This window comes from Ictalurus furcatus, chromosome 28 (genome assembly GCF_023375685.1).
Source record: "Ictalurus furcatus strain D&B chromosome 28, Billie_1.0, whole genome shotgun sequence".
NCBI lineage: Eukaryota > Metazoa > Chordata > Actinopteri > Siluriformes > Ictaluridae > Ictalurus > Ictalurus furcatus.
The window spans coordinates 2,751,864-2,772,139 of NC_071282.1; the positions used below are offsets into that span (position 1 = coordinate 2,751,864).

The 20,276-nt window shown below is 35.9% G+C and overlaps 1 protein-coding gene and 1 long non-coding RNA gene across 2 annotated transcripts; both read right to left on the reverse strand.

The window, feature by feature from the left end:
• Positions 1 to 105: 105 nt before the first annotated feature.
• Positions 106 to 7,608, reverse strand: LOC128603278 (uncharacterized). The gene is made up of 10 exons (XM_053617590.1): positions 7,590 to 7,608; positions 6,647 to 6,657; positions 6,129 to 6,185; positions 5,402 to 5,426; positions 4,375 to 4,572; positions 4,080 to 4,273; positions 3,663 to 3,714; positions 2,597 to 3,462; positions 2,059 to 2,095; positions 106 to 1,972 (listed from the first exon to the last, which is right to left on the reverse strand). Exons 1-10 carry the CDS (start codon positions 7,606 to 7,608, stop codon positions 1,188 to 1,190), a joined length of 2,244 nt encoding a protein of 747 aa, XP_053473565.1. The 3' UTR covers positions 106 to 1,187.
• Positions 7,609 to 14,494: 6,886 nt separating this feature from the next.
• Positions 14,495 to 15,468, reverse strand: LOC128603457 (uncharacterized). The gene is made up of 3 exons (XR_008385013.1): positions 15,441 to 15,468; positions 15,325 to 15,350; positions 14,495 to 15,036 (listed from the first exon to the last, which is right to left on the reverse strand). It is a non-coding gene; the product is annotated as an uncharacterized LOC128603457 (long non-coding RNA).
• Between the last annotated feature and the right edge of the window lie 4,808 nt (positions 15,469 to 20,276).

Genomic DNA, 20,276 nt, shown 5'->3' on the forward strand with positions numbered 1-20,276 from the left:
CTCCTATAATAACAACAACAACAACAACAACAACAACAGCAGCAATAATAATAATAATAATAATACTATTTTCACAGTGTTAACCATAGCTAATACCTTAAACTTCATGGTGCTATGGGTATATTCTGTGTTTGGGACATGGGACTCTGGTATCATGTTTATAAATTCAGCATTGATGCTGTGCATTACAGATACAGAGTCACATATACTCCAATACAGCACTCATTTTAATCAACTAAACAGTTTCCGGTACCACAGTAAAGAGTAAATGTAACACTGTAACCATGTAGAAAACATGAACAATATTGGGGGTTTGTCTGTTTGTGGAAGTCCCCAAACAGCTGTTCCTTTAACTTCTCCTCCATGGCAGATGTCCTGCCCCTTACATGTGTCATTGCTGCCCCCTAGTGATGGTGAAACTCCAAGCTTCATTCATAGCAGAAGTGGGTGACATGTACTGGTGAAGAGGATGTTCATCGAGTTTATTTTTTTACCTGGTCAATAATGAATATTCAGGCACAGGTGGTGCAATTGCAGATGCGGAGCAGATTTCTATACGGATAGAAAGTTGACAAAGTACAAGATACACAGTTTGGTCTGCTGTGTTTTACTACCAGTGTTTTCCCCACCTCCCAACAATTTTCCAGTTTTAGCCCATAGTTTCTAACTTTTATTCGCTTGCTGCCAATCACAGGCATAATCTAATACATGGAGTGTTCTTTTTGTAATCTATACAGAGAATGTCTCATTCAGTGGGGGTTCACCATATTCCAGTGTTGATAACAGCGAACTGTAGGAAAGCTACAGAGGAGATAGATAGAGAAGTTTTCATTGAGACCAAAGAGAGAAATTTCTCACCAGACCTTCAAATGACAGATTCTGTGATTATATAGATGAAGATATAGATAAAGATATAGTCCGTATAGGCCCGAGAGTAATCACACATCATCATGCACAATAATTACAATCACTCATATTGCAGTGTAATATAAATACATACAAGGCTGAAAACAGTTATGACTCTATTTCTTACAGATGATTAGACACATGGAACACCTTAATGTTCATCAGTTGCTTCGGCTGATCTTTTAGAAGTCTTTTTTTTTTTTTAACCTGCTGTGTGTCTTTTCCAGTCACTTCCAAGATCTTTGCTTTCTCAGGCTGTTTAATTGCCTTTGCTGACCGGCTCAGTTGTCTGTTGCTCTGGCAGGACCATCACCTAACAGGTCTAGATCCTCTTCCTCTTGCTGCTGTTCCTGAGATGCCAGATTGTCTTGAACACTCTCCATCTTTGGTTCACTCTCTTTCCCCTCCAGCTGTGTCTCCTGTACTTTCTTAGTTGTTTTCCATAATTCATCTTTTCCCTCACTTTGCTCTTCAACTGTCTCGTTCTTCTGAGATTTGTCTTTCTCATTGAACTGTGTGTCACTTTCCACTCCCTCTGTCTCACTCTCCTTTAGATTAATCTCTTCCTCTTTAAGTTGTTTATTTTCAATACCGTTTTTACGTTTTTCATTAGTTTGCATAAATGCTGCATCTGCGTCAGAAAGACTGTTTTTTTTAGTCTCGAAAAATTCATTTCGGACCGTTTCTTCCTCTTTCGAATGTGTGTCTTGAACCTTCTGATCCTCATTTTTCTCTTTGAATTCTTTAGACTTCTCCACATTTTTTCCCTCTGTTTCTTGGGCTTGTATTTGTGTATCCGGTACCTGTGTGACTTTCAGTTCCAGATGTTGATCTCCCTCATCTACAGCTGTTTTTCTCTCCTGTGGCTCTTTAGCCATGTTCTCTAATTCTGTATTTGTTCCTTTGGATAGTGCGCCTTTGTCTTGGGTGAGATTCTCGCTGTTCTTCAGGTCTGTATTTTCATCCTCTATCTGTTTTATAATCTCCTCTACTGGTTGATCTTTTTTTCCCTGTGATTTAATCTCTAAATCCAGATTCCAGCTTGTCCCAGGTAATTCTCCACTCCCTAGAGAAAACACAACTTTATGTGACAAACCGACATTGATTGGCAGAGTGACTGATTGATTAATTGATTTAATCTCTCATGCTCACCTGTGTTTGCACATTCTTCTTGTTCTTGTTCATTCTCCTGTGAAAATAGTAGAGGACATTAATGTACAGGGCAGAGGTAAATAATTAAATATACATGGAGTAGAACTTGCTTGCTCTTATGGATATGCAAAATTGAGATTTTCTAACGTAGTTTAAGAGCTGCTGAATAAAGCATTGGGTCGGGATTATTATATTTTATTGTTATAATATTATATTCTGTTGTCTGTACTTTTCTTGTCCATCCTGGTGTTAATAACGAATCATTCAGCAGTGGGCCACCGTACACCTGTGCTGATAACAACAAACTATTTATAGTAAAAGTATAGAGGAGATAGCGTAGTGTTCTCTCAGACAGAAAAAGCATAATTTCTTACCAAACCTTAAAATAACATTCTACACACAGTCATTATGGGCACTCGTATAATAAGCATGGTTGGAAAAGTTAGCATCTTTTTTTTATTTTATTTTATTTTTTACAGATAGTGGACACACTACATATTTGTTTCAACTTTGCCTAATTCCCCATTTCATCGTTTACCTGTTTGAATTGTGTGCCCTGCTGTTCCAGGGTCTCATCCTTCATCTGCTGTGTTTGTGCAGTTTCAGAAAGAAGTCTCTCTTTCTGCTGAATCTGCTCTTTTACCATCAGTTTTTGTTTACTGGTTTCCAGTTCATTCACCAAACTCTCCAGTTGTCTCTCTTTCTCCTGAATCTGCTTGTCTTTTTCCATCAGTTTTTGTTTAAATTCTTCTTTTAACTCCGTGACCTGTTTGTCATTCTCTTCCAGTGTCATCTGCAGTGTTTGTGTATTTTCTGTCAGAAGTCTGTTTTTTTCCTGAAGCTGTGTCTCTCTCTCAGTTAGGAGACTCTCTTTCTCTTCAAGACGTTTGTTTGTTTCTTCTAACTCAGTTTTCTGTTGTTCCAGTACGATCATCTTGTCCTGTAGTTGTCTCTCCTTGTCCTGCAGCTCCTGTCCCAGTGTCTCCAGTTTATTTGTACTGGTTTCCAGTTCTTTATCTGTGTTCTTCAGCTGTGTTTCTTTCTCACTCAGCAGTTTCTTCATATTCTCCAGTTTTGTGTTTTTCTCCTTAATCTGTTCAGTGGCATTTTGAAGTTTTTCTTTTGTGTCCATTAACTCGGCATCTCTCTCAAAAAGAGTCTTCTGAGTAGTCTCGAAACATTGTTTTAAATTTTTCACCTCTTCTATTTCTTTCTGTCTCTCTACAAGTCCTTTCTCCATTTTCTCCACAAGTATTTGTGCCTTCTCTATGTTTGTGATTGGGTTCAGTTGTTGATCTCCGTCATGTTGAGCATTTTCTCTTTCCTGTGTTTTATTCGTCGTCTTTGGTTTCGTATTTGTATATTTGAATGGTGCATCGCTGCTTTTTGCTGTGTTTCTCTGTTCTGTATGTGAGAAATTTTATGCAACACACACACACACACACACACACACACACACACACACACACACACACACACACACAGATTTACTCATTGATTGATTGATTGATTGGTTGATTGATGAATTGACAGATTGATTTTCTTTAATATTACTAGCTCAGTCAACTTGGCTATAACAAAAAAAAAAAATCTGTCACACTCACCTGACCCTACATCTTCTCCTTCCTTCTTCCCTTTGTTCTGAAGTTCTTTCACCTGTTAAATAGTAGAAGACTTTAATATATGGGGGCAAATAATTACATATACACTACCAGTCAAAAGTGTCAAAAATCTGGGGACACTTGACTGAAATGCTGCTCATGATCTTAAAAACCTCTTGATCTGAAATGTCGGTTTATTTCTCCTCTCAGTTGTTTTGTGCTGATTCCACATAAATTCAGTAAATACATGTACCAATATCTGTAAATGCTTGTACTGTACATGCTATATACAGGACATATAAAATAATAGATGTCATACTGTACATGCCTTAAACATGAATCCTGACTGAGCATGGATGAGCCTAAAATATATTATTTGCTTACATTAAAAAAACACACACAAAAAACAATAACAAGTACCTTAGATTTGATATATTCTGAAGTTTTGGTCAGTGATTCATTATTCTTCCCACACTGCAGTAATCCATGATCTTCATGGAACAGACAGTCGACTGCGATCATGTTTTTTCTGTGTACGGCTTTGCTGCTGTTTGGTACAACACACTCTGTATCAAACGTGTGATAGAGCACCACTAGAACAGTAGGTTTGGTGTCTGGAAAAAATAAAAATAAAAAAAACATACCAAACATTTATTAACTATATAATTCAGCATATATAATGTATTATTAAAAAATATTAATATTTTGTGACTACCTGAAACATTCTGAAGCTTTTTCACTGCTGCTTCGATGTCAGTTCCAGCTCGTGACACAATAGGGCAGAAACCCAGAATGAAATCACACTCCTCCACAGAATCCACCTGCTGCAGATGTATTCGCGTTTTAAGACGATCTATGAAGCTGTTGTGGGAATTCAGTGTCTTTCCAGATATACAAACATAAAACTTTCCACCTGTGAACAAGCAGCAAAAACTATTCATTAATTTACATTATTTATTAAAGCTAAATTATTTTCTTAGCAATTAAGTTGTTAATAGTTAAAGTGTGAAATTCAGATCTAATACTAATGTACAGTTATTATAAATTCCTACACTTTAATAATGAACACTGGTACATGATTCCCAATAACCAAATATTACTTGTTTTTACTTAAGCCAGCAGTGCTAAACTTGAACGTTTGCAAGAGATTTACAGAGTTCCACCTCCATGCACAAATATCATTATAAAGTCTTGTGCCATATTGTACAAGTTCTTAAAATAATATATAGTATAAAACTGATCATCAGTAACAGAACAGACCAAATCAGGACAAACCTTTGCTGAAGACACACTGTCATTTTTAATATAATGCCAAAAGCCCAACGCTCAACCTAAGGGTCTTTGGAAGAATAATATTTTTATATAATATTTTTAAGCCAAAGAATTTACTCTATTAAACAGCTCAACCAATGAGCTTCCAAATAGGACTGCTGTACCTAAATGTTCGTATAAAGAGGAAAAGCTAAAGAGGACTCTGGTGCTAACAGAGTAAGAGAAAAAAGAAGAGTAGAAAGGCAGTGCCAGCACATTCAAATAAAGATCAGACTAATCGAGTTGAGCGTCTAATCAAACATGATTTTAGAAGAAGGTTTGTCCAATGTATTTTGTCAGAAGAAAACCCTGCACATGATCTACATGATCTAAACAGAAAAGAGAGGACGGATCCTTTATAGGATCTTAATAATAAAAGCATCAGTTTTGTGTCTGCTATCTCTGAATATTTGGGATTGTCTTATACTCACTTGGTTCAACAGAAGATCGGATGGCCTGTGGGAGTAAATGAGACAATGTGAGGTTTTTATGCCAGGTGTCGCATAAAACCGAATATTTTTGACCACTAGGTCAAGTAAACATGCCATAATAACTCTATGGAGCCAAATGGGGCATGCTGCCCCATGATTGTGCAACATCTAGAAAGGCGAGCCAGTTGAACATCAGGGGAAATTGTAGCACTTTATAAAAGAAAATAGTTGTTCACTCTAAAGAGGTCATTAGTATTTCAATGTAATTTAAATTGTATGGCGTTATAAATGGGGACTTTATGAACGGTTGATATTAAAATCTTTATCGACGAGCCGCCACTGTTAGTCACTGCCTTATCAGTGTTGTAATCTGTCTTCCTTGCAGTGTCCTTCTTCTGTGTCCTTGTAATTTGTTGTGTATTCTAATGCTTTGATAATAAAGTCTATCTATATATCTGTCTGTCTATAGATGTCAATAACGTATTACATCAAGCACATTAATACAAACCTGTGATTTGCTGCTGAACTACTGTCAAAGCTGCTGTTATATAAAATCAGGAATTTGCAATAAGTATAATAGTGGTATATTAATACTTACAATAGCCTGCTTACTGGGTTCAGCTTTGCAACAAACAACAAAAACAATCAGTGCACCAATCCTTTAAGTCCTCTAGCTAATGAACAGACATGAGCTTAACCCTGTTTATCACTTCATGTGACATCTTACCAGCAAAGACCCTGGAGAAGCACCTAGACCTGAGAATTGTGGTAGTTTTGGCCGCCACTAAAACACAACCAGAACACAGCACTGATAAAGATGATTCACATAGTTTTCAAATAACAAGGACTTAATTGGGCAACATTAACAGTGATCAATCTAAACTCTCAAATGTGAAAGTATGTTATTGTAACCAACAAAGGAGTGTCTATGTGTGTGTTAATATACAAATTGAAATCCAAAAACGCATAAGTAGGAGTTGAGAGAGTTTTGAATGTAGTTGGGCAGTTGGTTTTTTTTCTTTTTCTCATCAAAGTAAGCATTGATATTTCTGCAGTACAGTCGGATTTTGCCCAGGAGTATTGTGGGTGGTGAAAATTAAAAAATAGTAAGTAAGCAATTCCCATTTGCATGAAAACTGCATACAACAGAATGTAATTTTAGCCAATGCCCTTACATTACTTGTGATGTGATAAGCAAATCATTCTTACCATCAGTGAGAGGACAATGTGGATTTATTTACTTACCCATGAAGAAGCTGTGAAAAACAACAGATTAAAACATTTTAGTTGAAACAGAATAAGTTAAAAAAGAGAAAATCTGATTTATAATTAAAGTAACTCATGAACAATCTCTGTGCTTTTACTAAAACTCAGCCCTGTGCTATGCGTGTTAATTATAGAGACCATACACTGGGACTTTAAGGGGTTAGCCAGCACAATTTCAGAATATATTTATATATATTTGCTGAACCATATAAGATTAAATTAGATATTGATGTGAACCAGTGACGTCCATACAAGCTAATTTGTTGCTTTGCTTCTCCAGACTTGACCATTTTGAGCTTTCTGATACACTGATTCATTCAATCTATCTGAAAGATTTGATTCCAGAACTACGCAGGCTTTTATGTACTATTTTTGGACATGTATGAGCCTAAATACTGGATAATATTTTTGATCAGGTCAGCATTATTTTTTTAATGATTTACACTAACCTGTACTCATCTGACCACTTTGGACTTTTAAGTTTAATCAGTTTGCTATTTTAAGCTTCCCAGGTCTTGGTTTAACTGCTATGAATTTAAACTCATAAATTACAGTTTGTTGTGCTGTTAGCTAATTCATGCTGTACTGTACAGTAAGTAGCTTAAGTTAAAATTGACTTTAAACTAAATTAGAGCTGATGCAGTAGGGGAACCGACAGGTCCTGTCAGAGTGGTGCTACTGTAAACTTACTCCAAAACTATCATAAGGAGAATATTTAGACTTGCTTATAGTAGGAAATCCTTCAGATTTATAGTTGGGGTTAGTAGCTGTTAAATAACATTTCTGGACTGGCCTGCTGAACTCATTGTTCAACAAAATCCCACTTAAAAGCTTATAATACTACAACCAAAATATTTCTTTTCAATTCTGCCATTGTATATTAAAGAATTACTTTCTTTAAACATCTGTATATTTCACTTACTGCTGTTTCCAGATGACATCTTAATATTACTTTAGGTTCAGACTAAAAGAAATGCTACACACACACACACACACACACACACACACACACACACACACACACAGAGAGAGAGAGAGAGAGAGAGACACAGAATCCATGGTTTCATTACACAGATACACATATCTAAAACATGATTTCATGATTTTGTATATTCAGGTGTATTAAAACAAGATTGTCTCCTTTCTTCCTACCTTTGCTGCGTCTCATAAAAACACCAGCTGTAGATATTTCAACCTAAACTCCTTTCACTTTCACATTCATTACAATGGCTGATGTATCAACTTTTTGAGCTGAGAGAGAGCTCTGCCCCTCCCACTCAGAGAACTCTGCCCCTCCTACTCAGAGAACTCTGCCCCGCCCCGCTTTGGAGAACTCTGCCACCACCTCCCTCCTCCCCAGAGCTCCACCCTCCCCCACTTCCTTCTCTCGGGTTCAGTTCAATTCAAACCTGTATACCAGAGATGTGAAACAGTAAGAAGGAAAACAAGAAAAACTACAGCTTAGTCATGGAGTGTTACTTTATCCACCTGCTTTGCTATAATCTCTTTTACAGGATCATTCTTTATACAAGATCTGCAGAATACCCACTAACATAACACACTCGAATCAGACTTGTGTAAGCAAATTCATAGGCTGTATTTGTGATCATTGCAAATTAGGAAATCATTGATTAAGCTAAATTTATCAGTCATCTTCATTTTGTGATAATGGTATGCGAACTGATTCACCCAACTGTGTAATCACAGACTATAACACCAGAAAGGATTGCTTTAATGATAGATATATTCACTATTTTTCTCCCCAAAAGCAATACAGCATTCACAAAAACCATAACTCAGATAATAAGCACATGTTAATGCAACCAGCAAAAAGATGCACATACAGTACAGTGCATCCTGTCTTCCATTAAAAAGAAGAAAAGAAACCTTTAGCCAAACACAACAAGGGAAATTGACTCATCTTATTGTTGTCAGAGCGAAGACTTCAAAACCAGGCACTCATGTGGCGATCTTTTGAGAGAACAAGTGCACCCAGAAACACTGCAGTGCTTTCACTTTGTTCTGCCTCGCCTAGTCATGCCATGTGCTAATCAGACAACAGGTCAGGCTGGAAATACTGCCTGAGGATTGTCGTGTATATGTTATAAATAGGTAGAAAATGAACCAAGCCTCTTATGGGATTATGTACAGTTTTGTGTGGAAAAGAACGTAACATTAAAGTCATGTACCACTGGTTAAAAAGAAAGATTTTTGGACACCCCACCCCCACAATATAATGATACTCATTTTTTATCATATATACATATGAACAGTGAATTTAATTTCTTTGCATATCCCAGCATGTCAGGGTCAGAGTGCAGGGTCAGCCATGATGCAGCACCCCTGGAGCAGAGAGAATTAAGGGCCTTGCTCAAGGACCCAACAGCGACAGCTTGGCAGTGCTGGGGCTTGAACCCCCAACCTTTTGGTCAGTAACCCAGAGCCTTAACCGCCAAACCACCACGGCCCCAAATTATCATTATGCTTTTGCACTTTAAATCCCAGCTCTATTAAACATTCTATAGTATTTTCAATTTTTCTGTTAGAAATGTACACAACTATTTATGAGCCATCATATTTTTGTTAAGCCATGCAAAGTATTCACTTGTCATACAGGTTTTGTTTATTAAATTCCATAACATATTTTGATAAACTGTTACCTTCAGGGATTGAAATTTTGCTACGCTGAAGGGAACTGTGCACCTTCTGTGTTACCCAAAGCTTAATGCTCCGAGAGGGACCATGCCCACTAGGTAAACAGGGGAGGGGAGGTACAAAATACGGAAGGCTGACAAACATAGTCTACTTCATCAAAATGCAACTCAATAGTGCTATCTAGTGATGAACTAGTGAGGAAAGTACAAGTCATGTTCCTTTACTGTTAAAACTGGGAGCTTCATCAGCTGTGCCACTGGTCGCAGCCGTGTCCGATATTTTACCCGTGACCAGTGCTGCATGGACACATACATCTGCTCCAAGTAATACCTCGACATCCTGCCCATGTGTCTCCACAGTGTGAGGTCAACTGAATTAAAAATATCTGATATCCGTTTCAGCTTTTATTCATCGTGTTAATCAGCAATAACACACCGTTTACTATTCTAGATTTCAATACCTGTTTATTAATATTTATTCAATACTGGTTATCAGATTGACAGATTTAAGGTTCCACATCCAACTACTCATTAAAACACGAACATTATTAGCGTATGTGTTTCCACACATTGGAATTTTATCATAGAGGTCACTGAATAAATTCTCAGTGCTTACTGATTGGATACCTAAGAAATAAAACATGCAAACGTGCAAAACCATTATAGAAAAAATAATCAACTTCAGGGTGGTGTATGCTGTATATTACCAACCTGAACTTGATCATTTTCCAATAACATTTTTCAATATATAAAGGGTTTTTTTTTTTTTGGCATTTTTTATCCATTTTTAGTTACATATAATATTGTATAACATCTCAGAAACAAGTTCCTGTTATCACTTACATCAGCTTTAAACATTGTTATTCCCTTACCAGCCTTTTTTTTTTATCTCTCTCTCTCTCTCTCTCAGTTAATAAGACAAAAATAAATGCAGATTGTTTTAGAAAATAAACATTTTGACCAAACAGCTTCAGGAATTCAACAGCGCAAAGGTCAAAGGTATAAACACCAATACGACACAGCCGTTTAATTCATTCACTATGTTTAAATATTTTTGAAATTAAGTAAGTCTCAACGATTGGGTTGTTTCATGCATCAGCATTGAAACAGATGAAATTCAAAACTATCAAGACTGCTCAAATTCAACAGGTTCTTAAAAAAAAAGTCAAATTATGATGAAATGCTCTCTCCATATTAACAAAAGACATCAATAACATGAGAATCATCACAGGATACTGTGTCCAATGTACAGAGAACATCCGTGAATGTCTACGCTATATGCAGGAATCAAAATATACATGATATCTTTACTAATTCTATATTCCATACAGCACAAAGCTTTTCTGTTGTCAGAGCCGCCCCTCCCTTGAATAACCTTGTTCATCTGTCCAGCTGTTCCTTCGTTATTTTCATATCTGTCTCCTCTCCACTTCTTCCCTTTCCTATATGAACACAAGAAACACAGAGTAAATATCTTTAAAATAATTTAACAATTGCTCCTCTTTCGAGTTTGTTTTAAAAAAAAAAACAATAAACATCATTTGAAATATACATACTATGCGCTACATACTATCCATCGTATTCATTAGATTTCAGATTGATAAAAGTTAATAATTAATCATCACTGTTATAAAATATATGCAAATAAATAAAAACAGACCACTGTGCTGTTAAAAAGCTGGAAGTTTTAGTATAGCAGAAAATTGTTGTCTATATATTTTATGACTTACTTTTTTTTACTTGGTCTTCTTCTTTTCTGTGAAGTTAAAAAAATGATGTATGTTAATACAGTATGTTGCTACAGTAAGCTATATATAATTAAATATGTATATTCAAGTATACATACTGTTCAGCTTTACTTTCTCCTTTTTGTTCTGTGGGATTAAATATGATGCATATTAATATGATGCGCATTCAATTACATTCTGTTAAAAAGCTGTAATGTTACAGCAGTACAAGAACAATGCAGTATGGTGATTGTTAGTGGTACGTGAGGATGTAGCTAGTACTCTCACCAAGAATCTGGACGTTCAAGTGGTAACACTTACTAACAAATTGGATACTGGTTTGCACATTCTAATAGCTATGTTCTTGGTCAACTTGGTGAGCTGCTAGTCAAGGCAAGTCAAATAGCTACTGCTGCAGTGATAACATTATTTAATGTCTTTAACTTAGTTGGATTAGAGAGTGTTTTTACTTACATAGCGAATTTCAAATGTTCCAATTTACTTTGTTAGTTAAGAAAGTGTTCATTCTGTTAGGCAAGGGCATTTGGTATGCCAGCAACATTATGTTATTTTTCACTGATAGATGAACTACATGTATTGAAGGTTGTGTGACTTACTTTTCTCAGACTGCTACTGTTTTAGGTGTTTCTGTGGAGTAAAATAGGATGCATGTGAATACGATGTATACAATGCATGCTGCACTTAGAAAAAGGAGATCTTCTAAGATTACTGATGGGCTTAAAGAATAATAAAGTTTCTTACTGTCCCCAGAGGAACCATAAAAGAAACGTCAACATTTTCTATGAGTATACAATTTATATCAAAATTAGCAATAAACTATGGAACTAGAAGTCTTCTTGCTTTTTATGCTAACTGACGTGATATGGAAATACGAACATTTTCACCAGTACCATGATGAAATGATTGAATATTTTAGACCAGATACTAACTTCTGCTATTGTTTCGTAGATTCGACTGTCTTTTCATTAACACAGTGCAAATAGACGGACAACTGACTATACTTCAGGATACATACCACAGAATGCAGCCAGTCTGCAACCTTCTTTACAGCTTCTTCATTCTTACGGCACTGCAGCAGCCCTTTATCCTCATGGAACAGACAGTCAACCACAAGAGGATTCTCAGGATTCTCTTTATTCTCTTTATTTACAACTCTGCTGCTGTCAGGTACACTGCACTCTGGGTCAAATGTGTGATGGAGCAACACTAAAGCAACATATTTGTCTGTAAACAATATTTACATGCATTTTTAAAAAGGAATTATTTCCCAGCAAGACAAGAAAATGATTCGGAAACAGTATCAAATGATCTATTGCAAATAAAAACATACCTTTATAATCATCATTGAGTTTTTGCAACGCAACTTGAATGTCAGTTCCAACTCGTGAAACAATGGGACAATAAAACAGAATGGCTTTACACTCTTTCTTGGTAGTAGTTATCTCCAAAGATTTTCTTTGTTTTTGAAGTTTCCTTGTAAACTCTTCATGAGTCCGTCTTATGTTTTCAGGAACAACTTGAAAGCATTTGACTATGTTGAGGGATTAAACAGCATATAAGCCTACTGTATTAAGTGGATATTATACATTCACTACTACTTCCTTCACTACTATTATAGGAACACACCAAAACACCATGAGGTCCCGACCAGCATAAATGAAATAGTATATAGAGCATATCTAAGCATTCCAGACACTTTACACTTGGCAGTTCACACACTAGCAGAACTCCAGAGACATTGTATGAAAGGCAAATGATCTACAAAGAATGTCTTAGCAATAAAACGTTTGACTCACTTTTTCCTGGCATTATCTGGGAAGAGAGGTCAGCAGAAGAGAGTCAGATGAGAAGACTTTATTTAACGTAATCAAAACAGCATCCTCAATAATCACACGTACAGTTAAAAACCAACACTTACTGATGAAAAAGTAGGCAAATGCCTAAGCAGATTCTGTAGCCCGCTGATTCCTCCAGGAAAACTGTAGCTCTGTCTGGGGCAAACGACCTTTTGAGAGAATAAACGCAGCCGGAAACACTGCAGTGCTTTCACTTTGTTCTGCCACGCCTAGTCATGCCATGCGCTAATCAGACAACAGGTCAGGCTGGAAATACTGCCTGAGGATCGTTGTGTATATGTTATAAATAGGTAGAAAATGAACCCAGCCTCTTATGGGATTATGTACAGTTTTGCGTGGAAAAGAACGTAACATTAAAGTCATGCACCACTGGTTAAAAAGAAAGATTTTTGGATCCCCCCCCCACAATATATAAAACAAAATAAGAGCCTTAACCACCAAACCACCACTGCAAGCAAATTATTATTATGCTTTTGCACTTTAAATCCCAGCTCTATTAAACATTCTATAGTATTTTCAATTTTTCTGTTAGAAATGTACACAACTATTTATGAGCCATCATATTTTTGTTAAGCCATGCAAAGTATTCACTTGTCATACAGGTTTTGTTTATTAAATTCCATAACATATTTTGATAAACTGTTACCTTCAGGGATTGAAATTTTGCTACGCTGAAGGGAACTGTGCACCTTCTGTGTTACCCAAAGCTTAATGCTCCGAGAGGGACCATGCTCACTAGGTAAACAGGGGAGGGGAGGTACAAAATACGGAAGGCTGACAAACATAGTCTACTTCATCAAAATGCAACTCAGTAGTGCTATCTAGTGATGAACTAGTGAGGAAAGTACAAGTCACGTTCCTTTACTGTTAAAACTGGGAGCTTCATCAGCTGTGCCACTGGTCGCAGCCGTGTCCGGTATTTTACCCGTGACCAGTGCTGCACGGACACATACATCTGCTCCAAGAAATACCTCGACATCCTGCCCATGTGTCTCCACAGTGTGAGGTCAAGCGGGGAATTGTGAGTTCTTTACTCTTTACTGAATTAAAAATATCTGATATCCGTTTCAGCTTTTATTCATCGTATTAATCAGCAATAACACACCGTTTACTATTCTAGCTTTCAATACCTGTTTATACATATTTATTCAATACTGGTTATCAGACTGACAGATTTAAGGTTCCACATCCAACTACTGATTAAAACACGAACATTATTTGCGTATGTGTTTCCACACATAGGAATTTTATCATAGAGGTCACTGAATAAATTCTCAGTGCTTACTGATTGGATACCTAAGAAATAAAACATGCAAACGTGCAAAACCATTATAGTAAAAATAATCAACTTCAGGGTGGTGTATGCTGTATATTACCAACCTGAACTTGATCATTTTCCAATAACATTTTTCAATATATAAAGGGTTTTTTTTTTTTTGGCATTTTTTATCCATTTTTAGTTACATATAATATTGTATAACATCTCAGAAACAAGTTCCTGTTATCACTTACATCAGCTTTAAACATTGTTATTCCCTTACCAGCCTTTTTTTTTTATCTCTCTCTCTCTCTCTCTCAGTTAATAAGACAAAAATAAATGCAGATTGTTTTAGAAAATAAACATTTTGACCAAACAGCTTCAGGAATTCAACAGCGCAAAGGTCAAAGGTATAAACACCAATACGACACAGCCGTTTAATTCATTCACTATGTTTAAATATTTTTGAAATTAAGTAAGTCTCAACGATTGGGTTGTTTCATGCATCAGCATTGAAACAGATGAAATTCAAAACTATCAAGACTGCTCAAATTCAACAGGTTCTTAAAAAAAAAGTCAAATTATGATGAAATGCTCTCTCCATATTAACAAAAGACATCAATAACATGAGAATCATCACAGGATACTGTGTCCAATGTACAGAGAACATCCGTGAATGTCTACGCTATATGCAGGAATCAAAATATACATGATATCTTTACTAATTCTATATTCCATACAGCACAAAGCTTTTCTGTTGTCAGAGCCGCCCCTCCCTTGAATAACCTTGTTCATCTGTCCAGCTGTTCCTTCGTTATTTTCATATCTGTCTCCTCTCCACTTCTTCCCTTTCCTATATGAACACAAGAAACACAGAGTAAATATCTTTAAAATAATTTAACAATTGCTCCTCTTTCGAGTTTGTTTTAAAAAAAAAAACAATAAACATCATTTGAAATATACATACTATGCGCTACATACTATCCATCGTATTCATTAGATTTCAGATTGATAAAAGTTAATAATTAATCATCACTGTTATAAAATATATGCAAATAAATAAAAACAGACCACTGTGCTGTTAAAAAGCTGGAAGTTTTAGTATAGCAGAAAATTGTTGTCTATATATTTTATGACTTACTTTTTTTTACTTGGTCTTCTTCTTTTCTGTGAAGTTAAAAAAATGATGTATGTTAATACAGTATGTTGCTACAGTAAGCTATATATAATTAAATATGTATATTCAAGTATACATACTGTTCAGCTTTACTTTCTCCTTTTTGTTCTGTGGGATTAAATATGATGCATATTAATATGATGCGCATTCAATTACATTCTGTTAAAAAGCTGTAATGTTACAGCAGTACAAGAACAATGCAGTATGGTGATTGTTAGTGGTACGTGAGGATGTAGCTAGTACTCTCACCAAGAATCTGGACGTTCAAGTGGTAACACTTACTAACAAATTGGATACTGGTTTGCACATTCTAATAGCTATGTTCTTGGTCAACTTGGTGAGCTGCTAGTCAAGGCAAGTCAAATAGCTACTGCTGCAGTGATAACATTATTTAATGTCTTTAACTTAGTTGGATTAGAGAGTGTTTTTACTTACATAGCGAATTTCAAATGTTCCAATTTACTTTGTTAGTTAAGAAAGTGTTCATTCTGTTAGGCAAGGGCATTTGGTATGCCAGCAACATTATGTTATTTTTCACTGATAGATGAACTACATGTATTGAAGGTTGTGTGACTTACTTTTCTCAGACTGCTACTGTTTTAGGTGTTTCTGTGGAGTAAAATAGGATGCATGTGAATACGATGTATACAATGCATGCTGCACTTAGAAAAAGGAGATCTTCTAAGATTACTGATGGGCTTAAAGAATAATAAAGTTTCTTACTGTCCCCAGAGGAACCATAAAAGAAACGTCAACATTTTCTATGAGTATACAATTTATATCAAAATTAGCAATAAACTATGGAACTAGAAGTCTTCTTGCTTTTTATGCTAACTGACGTGATATGGAAATACGAACATTTTCACCAGTACCATGATGAAATGATTGAATATTTTAGACCAGATACTAACTTCTGCTATTGTTTCGTAGATTCGACTGTCTTTTCATTAACACAGTGCAAATAGACGGACAACTGACTATACTTCAGGATACATACCACAGAATGCAGCCAGTCTGCAACCTTCTTTACAGCTTCTTCATTCTTACGGCACTGCAGCAGCCCTTTATCCTCATGGAACAGACAGTCAACCACAAGAGGATTCTCAGGATTCTCTTTATTCTCTTTATTTACAACTCTGCTGCTGTCAGGTACACTGCACTCTGGGTCAAATGTGTGATGGAGCAACACTAAAGCAACATATTTGTCTGTAAACAATATTTACATGCATTTTTAAAAAGGAATTATTTCCCAGCAAGACAAGAAAATGATTCGGAAACAGTATCAAATGATCTATTGCAAATAAAAACATACCTTTATAATCATCATTGAGTTTTTGCAACGCAACTTGAATGTCAGTTCCAACTCGTGAAACAATGGGACAATAAAACAGAATGGCTTTACACTCTTTCTTGGTAGTAGTTATCTCCAAAGATTTTCTTTGTTTTTGAAGTTTCCTTGTAAACTCTTCATGAGTCCGTCTTATGTTTTCAGGAACAACTTGAAAGCATTTGACTATGTTGAGGGATTAAACAGCATATAAGCCTACTGTATTAAGTGGATATTATACATTCACTACTACTTCCTTCACTACTATTATAGGAACACACCAAAACACCATGAGGTCCCGACCAGCATAAATGAAATAGTATATAGAGCATATCTAAGCATTCCAGACACTTTACACTTGGCAGTTCACACACTAGCAGAACTCCAGAGACATTGTATGAAAGGCAAATGATCTACAAAGAATGTCTTAGCAATAAAACGTTTGACTCACTTTTTCCTGGCATTATCTGGGAAGAGAGGTCAGCAGAAGAGAGTCAGATGAGAAGACTTTATTTAACGTAATCAAAACAGCATCCTCAATAATCACACGTACAGTTAAAAACCAACACTTACTGATGAAAAAGTAGGCAAATGCCTAAGCAGATTCTGTAGCCCGCTGATTCCTCCAGGAAAACTGTAGCTCTGTCTGGGGCAAACGACCTTTTGAGAGAATAAACGCAGCCGGAAACACTGCAGTGCTTTCACTTTGTTCTGCCACGCCTAGTCATGCCATGCGCTAATCAGACAACAGGTCAGGCTGGAAATACTGCCTGAGGATCGTTGTGTATATGTTATAAATAGGTAGAAAATGAACCCAGCCTCTTATGGGATTATGTACAGTTTTGCGTGGAAAAGAACGTAACATTAAAGTCATGCACCACTGGTTAAAAAGAAAGATTTTTGGATCCCCCCCCCACAATATATAAAACAAAATAAGAGCCTTAACCACCAAACCACCACTGCAAGCAAATTATTATTATGCTTTTGCACTTTAAATCCCAGCTCTATTAAACATTCTATAGTATTTTCAATTTTTCTGTTAGAAATGTACACAACTATTTATGAGCCATCATATTTTTGTTAAGCCATGCAAAGTATTCACTTGTCATACAGGTTTTGTTTATTAAATTCCATAACATATTTTGATAAACTGTTACCTTCAGGGATTGAAATTTTGCTACGCTGAAGGGAACTGTGCACCTTCTGTGTTACCCAAAGCTTAATGCTCCGAGAGGGACCATGCTCACTAGGTAAACAGGGGAGGGGAGGTACAAAATACGGAAGGCTGACAAACATAGTCTACTTCATCAAAATGCAACTCAGTAGTGCTATCTAGTGATGAACTAGTGAGGAAAGTACAAGTCACGTTCCTTTACTGTTAAAACTGGGAGCTTCATCAGCTGTGCCACTGGTCGCAGCCGTGTCCGGTATTTTACCCGTGACCACTGCTGCACGGACACATACATCTGCTCCAAGAAATACCTCGACATCCTGCCCATGTGTCTCCACAGTGTGAGGTCAAGCGGGGAATTGTGAGTTCTTTACTCTTTACTGAATTAAAAATATCTGATATCCGTTTCAGCTTTTATTCATCGTATTAATCAGCAATAACACACCGTTTACTATTCTAGCTTTCAATACCTGTTTATACATATTTATTCAATACTGGTTATCAGACTGACAGATTTAAGGTTCCACATCCAACTACTGATTAAAACACGAACATTATTTGCGTATGTGTTTCCACACATAGGAATTTTATCATAGAGGTCACTGAATAAATTCTCAGTGCTTACTGATTGGATACCTAAGAAATAAAACATGCAAACGTGCAAAACCATTATAGTAAAAATAATCAACTTCAGGGTGGTGTATGCTGTATATTACCAACCTGAACTTGATCATTTTCCAATAACATTTTTCAATATATAAAGGGGTTTTTTGTTTGTTTGTTTTTTGGCATTTTTTATCCATTATTTAGTTACATATAATATTGTATAACATCTCAAAAACAAGTTCCTGTTATCACTTACATCAGCTTTAAACATTGTTATTCCCTTACCAGCCTTTCTTATCTCTCTCTCTCTCTCTCTCTCTCTCTCTCAGATAATAAGACAAAAATAAATGCAGATTGTTTGAGAAAATAAACATTTTGGCCAAACAGCTTCAGGAATTCAACAGCGCAAAGGTCAAAGGTATAAACATCAATAAGACACAGCCGTTTAATTCATTCACTATGTTTAAATATTTTTGAAATTAAGTAAGTCTCAACGATTGGGTTGTTTCATGCATCAGCATTGAAACAGATGAAATTCAAAACTATCAAGACTGCTCAAATTCAACAGGTTCTTAAAAAAAAAGTCAAATTATGATGAAATGCTCTCTCCATATTAACAAAAGACATCAATAACATGAGAATCATCGCAGGATACTGTGTCCAAAGTACAGAGAACATCCGTGAATGTCTACGCTATATGCAGGAATCAAAATATACATGATATCTTTACTAATTCTATATTCCATACAGCACAAAGCTTTTCTGTTGTCGGAGCCGCCCCTCCCTTGAATAACCTTGTTCATCTGTCCCGCTGTTCCTTCGTTATTTTCATATCTGTCTCCTCTCCACTTCTTCCCTTTCCTATATGAACACAAGAAACACAGAGTAAATATCTTTAAAATAATTTAACAATTGCTCCTCTTTCAAGTTTGTTTTAAAAAAAACTAATAAACATCATTTGAAATATACATACTATGTGCTACATACCATCCATCGTATTCATTAGATTTCAGATTGATAAAAGTTAATAATTAATCATCACTGTTATAAAATATGTGCAAATAAATAAAACAGACCACTGTGCTGTTAAAAAGCTGGAGGTTTTATTATAGCAGAAAATTGTTGTCTATATATTTTATGACTTACTTTTTTTGTTTGGTCTTCTTCTTTTCTGTGAAGTTAAAAAAATTATGTATGTTAATACAGTATGTTGCTACAGTAAGCTATATGTAATTAAATATGTATATTCAAGTATACATACTGTACAGCTTTACTTTCTCCTTTTTGTTCTGTGGGATTAAATATGATGCATATTAATATGATGCGCATTCAATTACATTCTGTTAAAAAGCTGTAATGTTACAGCAGTACAAGAACAATGCAGCATGGTGATTGTTAATGGTACGTGAGGATGTAGCTAGTACTCTCACCAAGAATCTGGACGTTCAAGTGGTAACACTTACTAACAAATTGGATACTGGTTTGCACATTCTGATAGCTATGTTCTTGGTCAACTTGGTGAGCTGCTAGTCAAGGCAAGTCAAATAGCTACTGCTGCAGTGGTAACATTATTTAATGTCTTTAACTTAGTTGGATTAGAGAGTGCTTTATTTACATAGCGAATTTCAAATGTTCCAATTTACTTTGTTAGTTAAGAAAGTGTTCATTCTGTTAGGCAAGGACATTTGGTATGCCAGCAACATTATGTTATTTTTCACTGATAGATGAACTACATGTATTGAAGGTTGTGTGACTTACTTTTCTCAGACTTTTCCTGTTTTTGGTGTTTCTGTGGAGTAAAATAGGATGCAC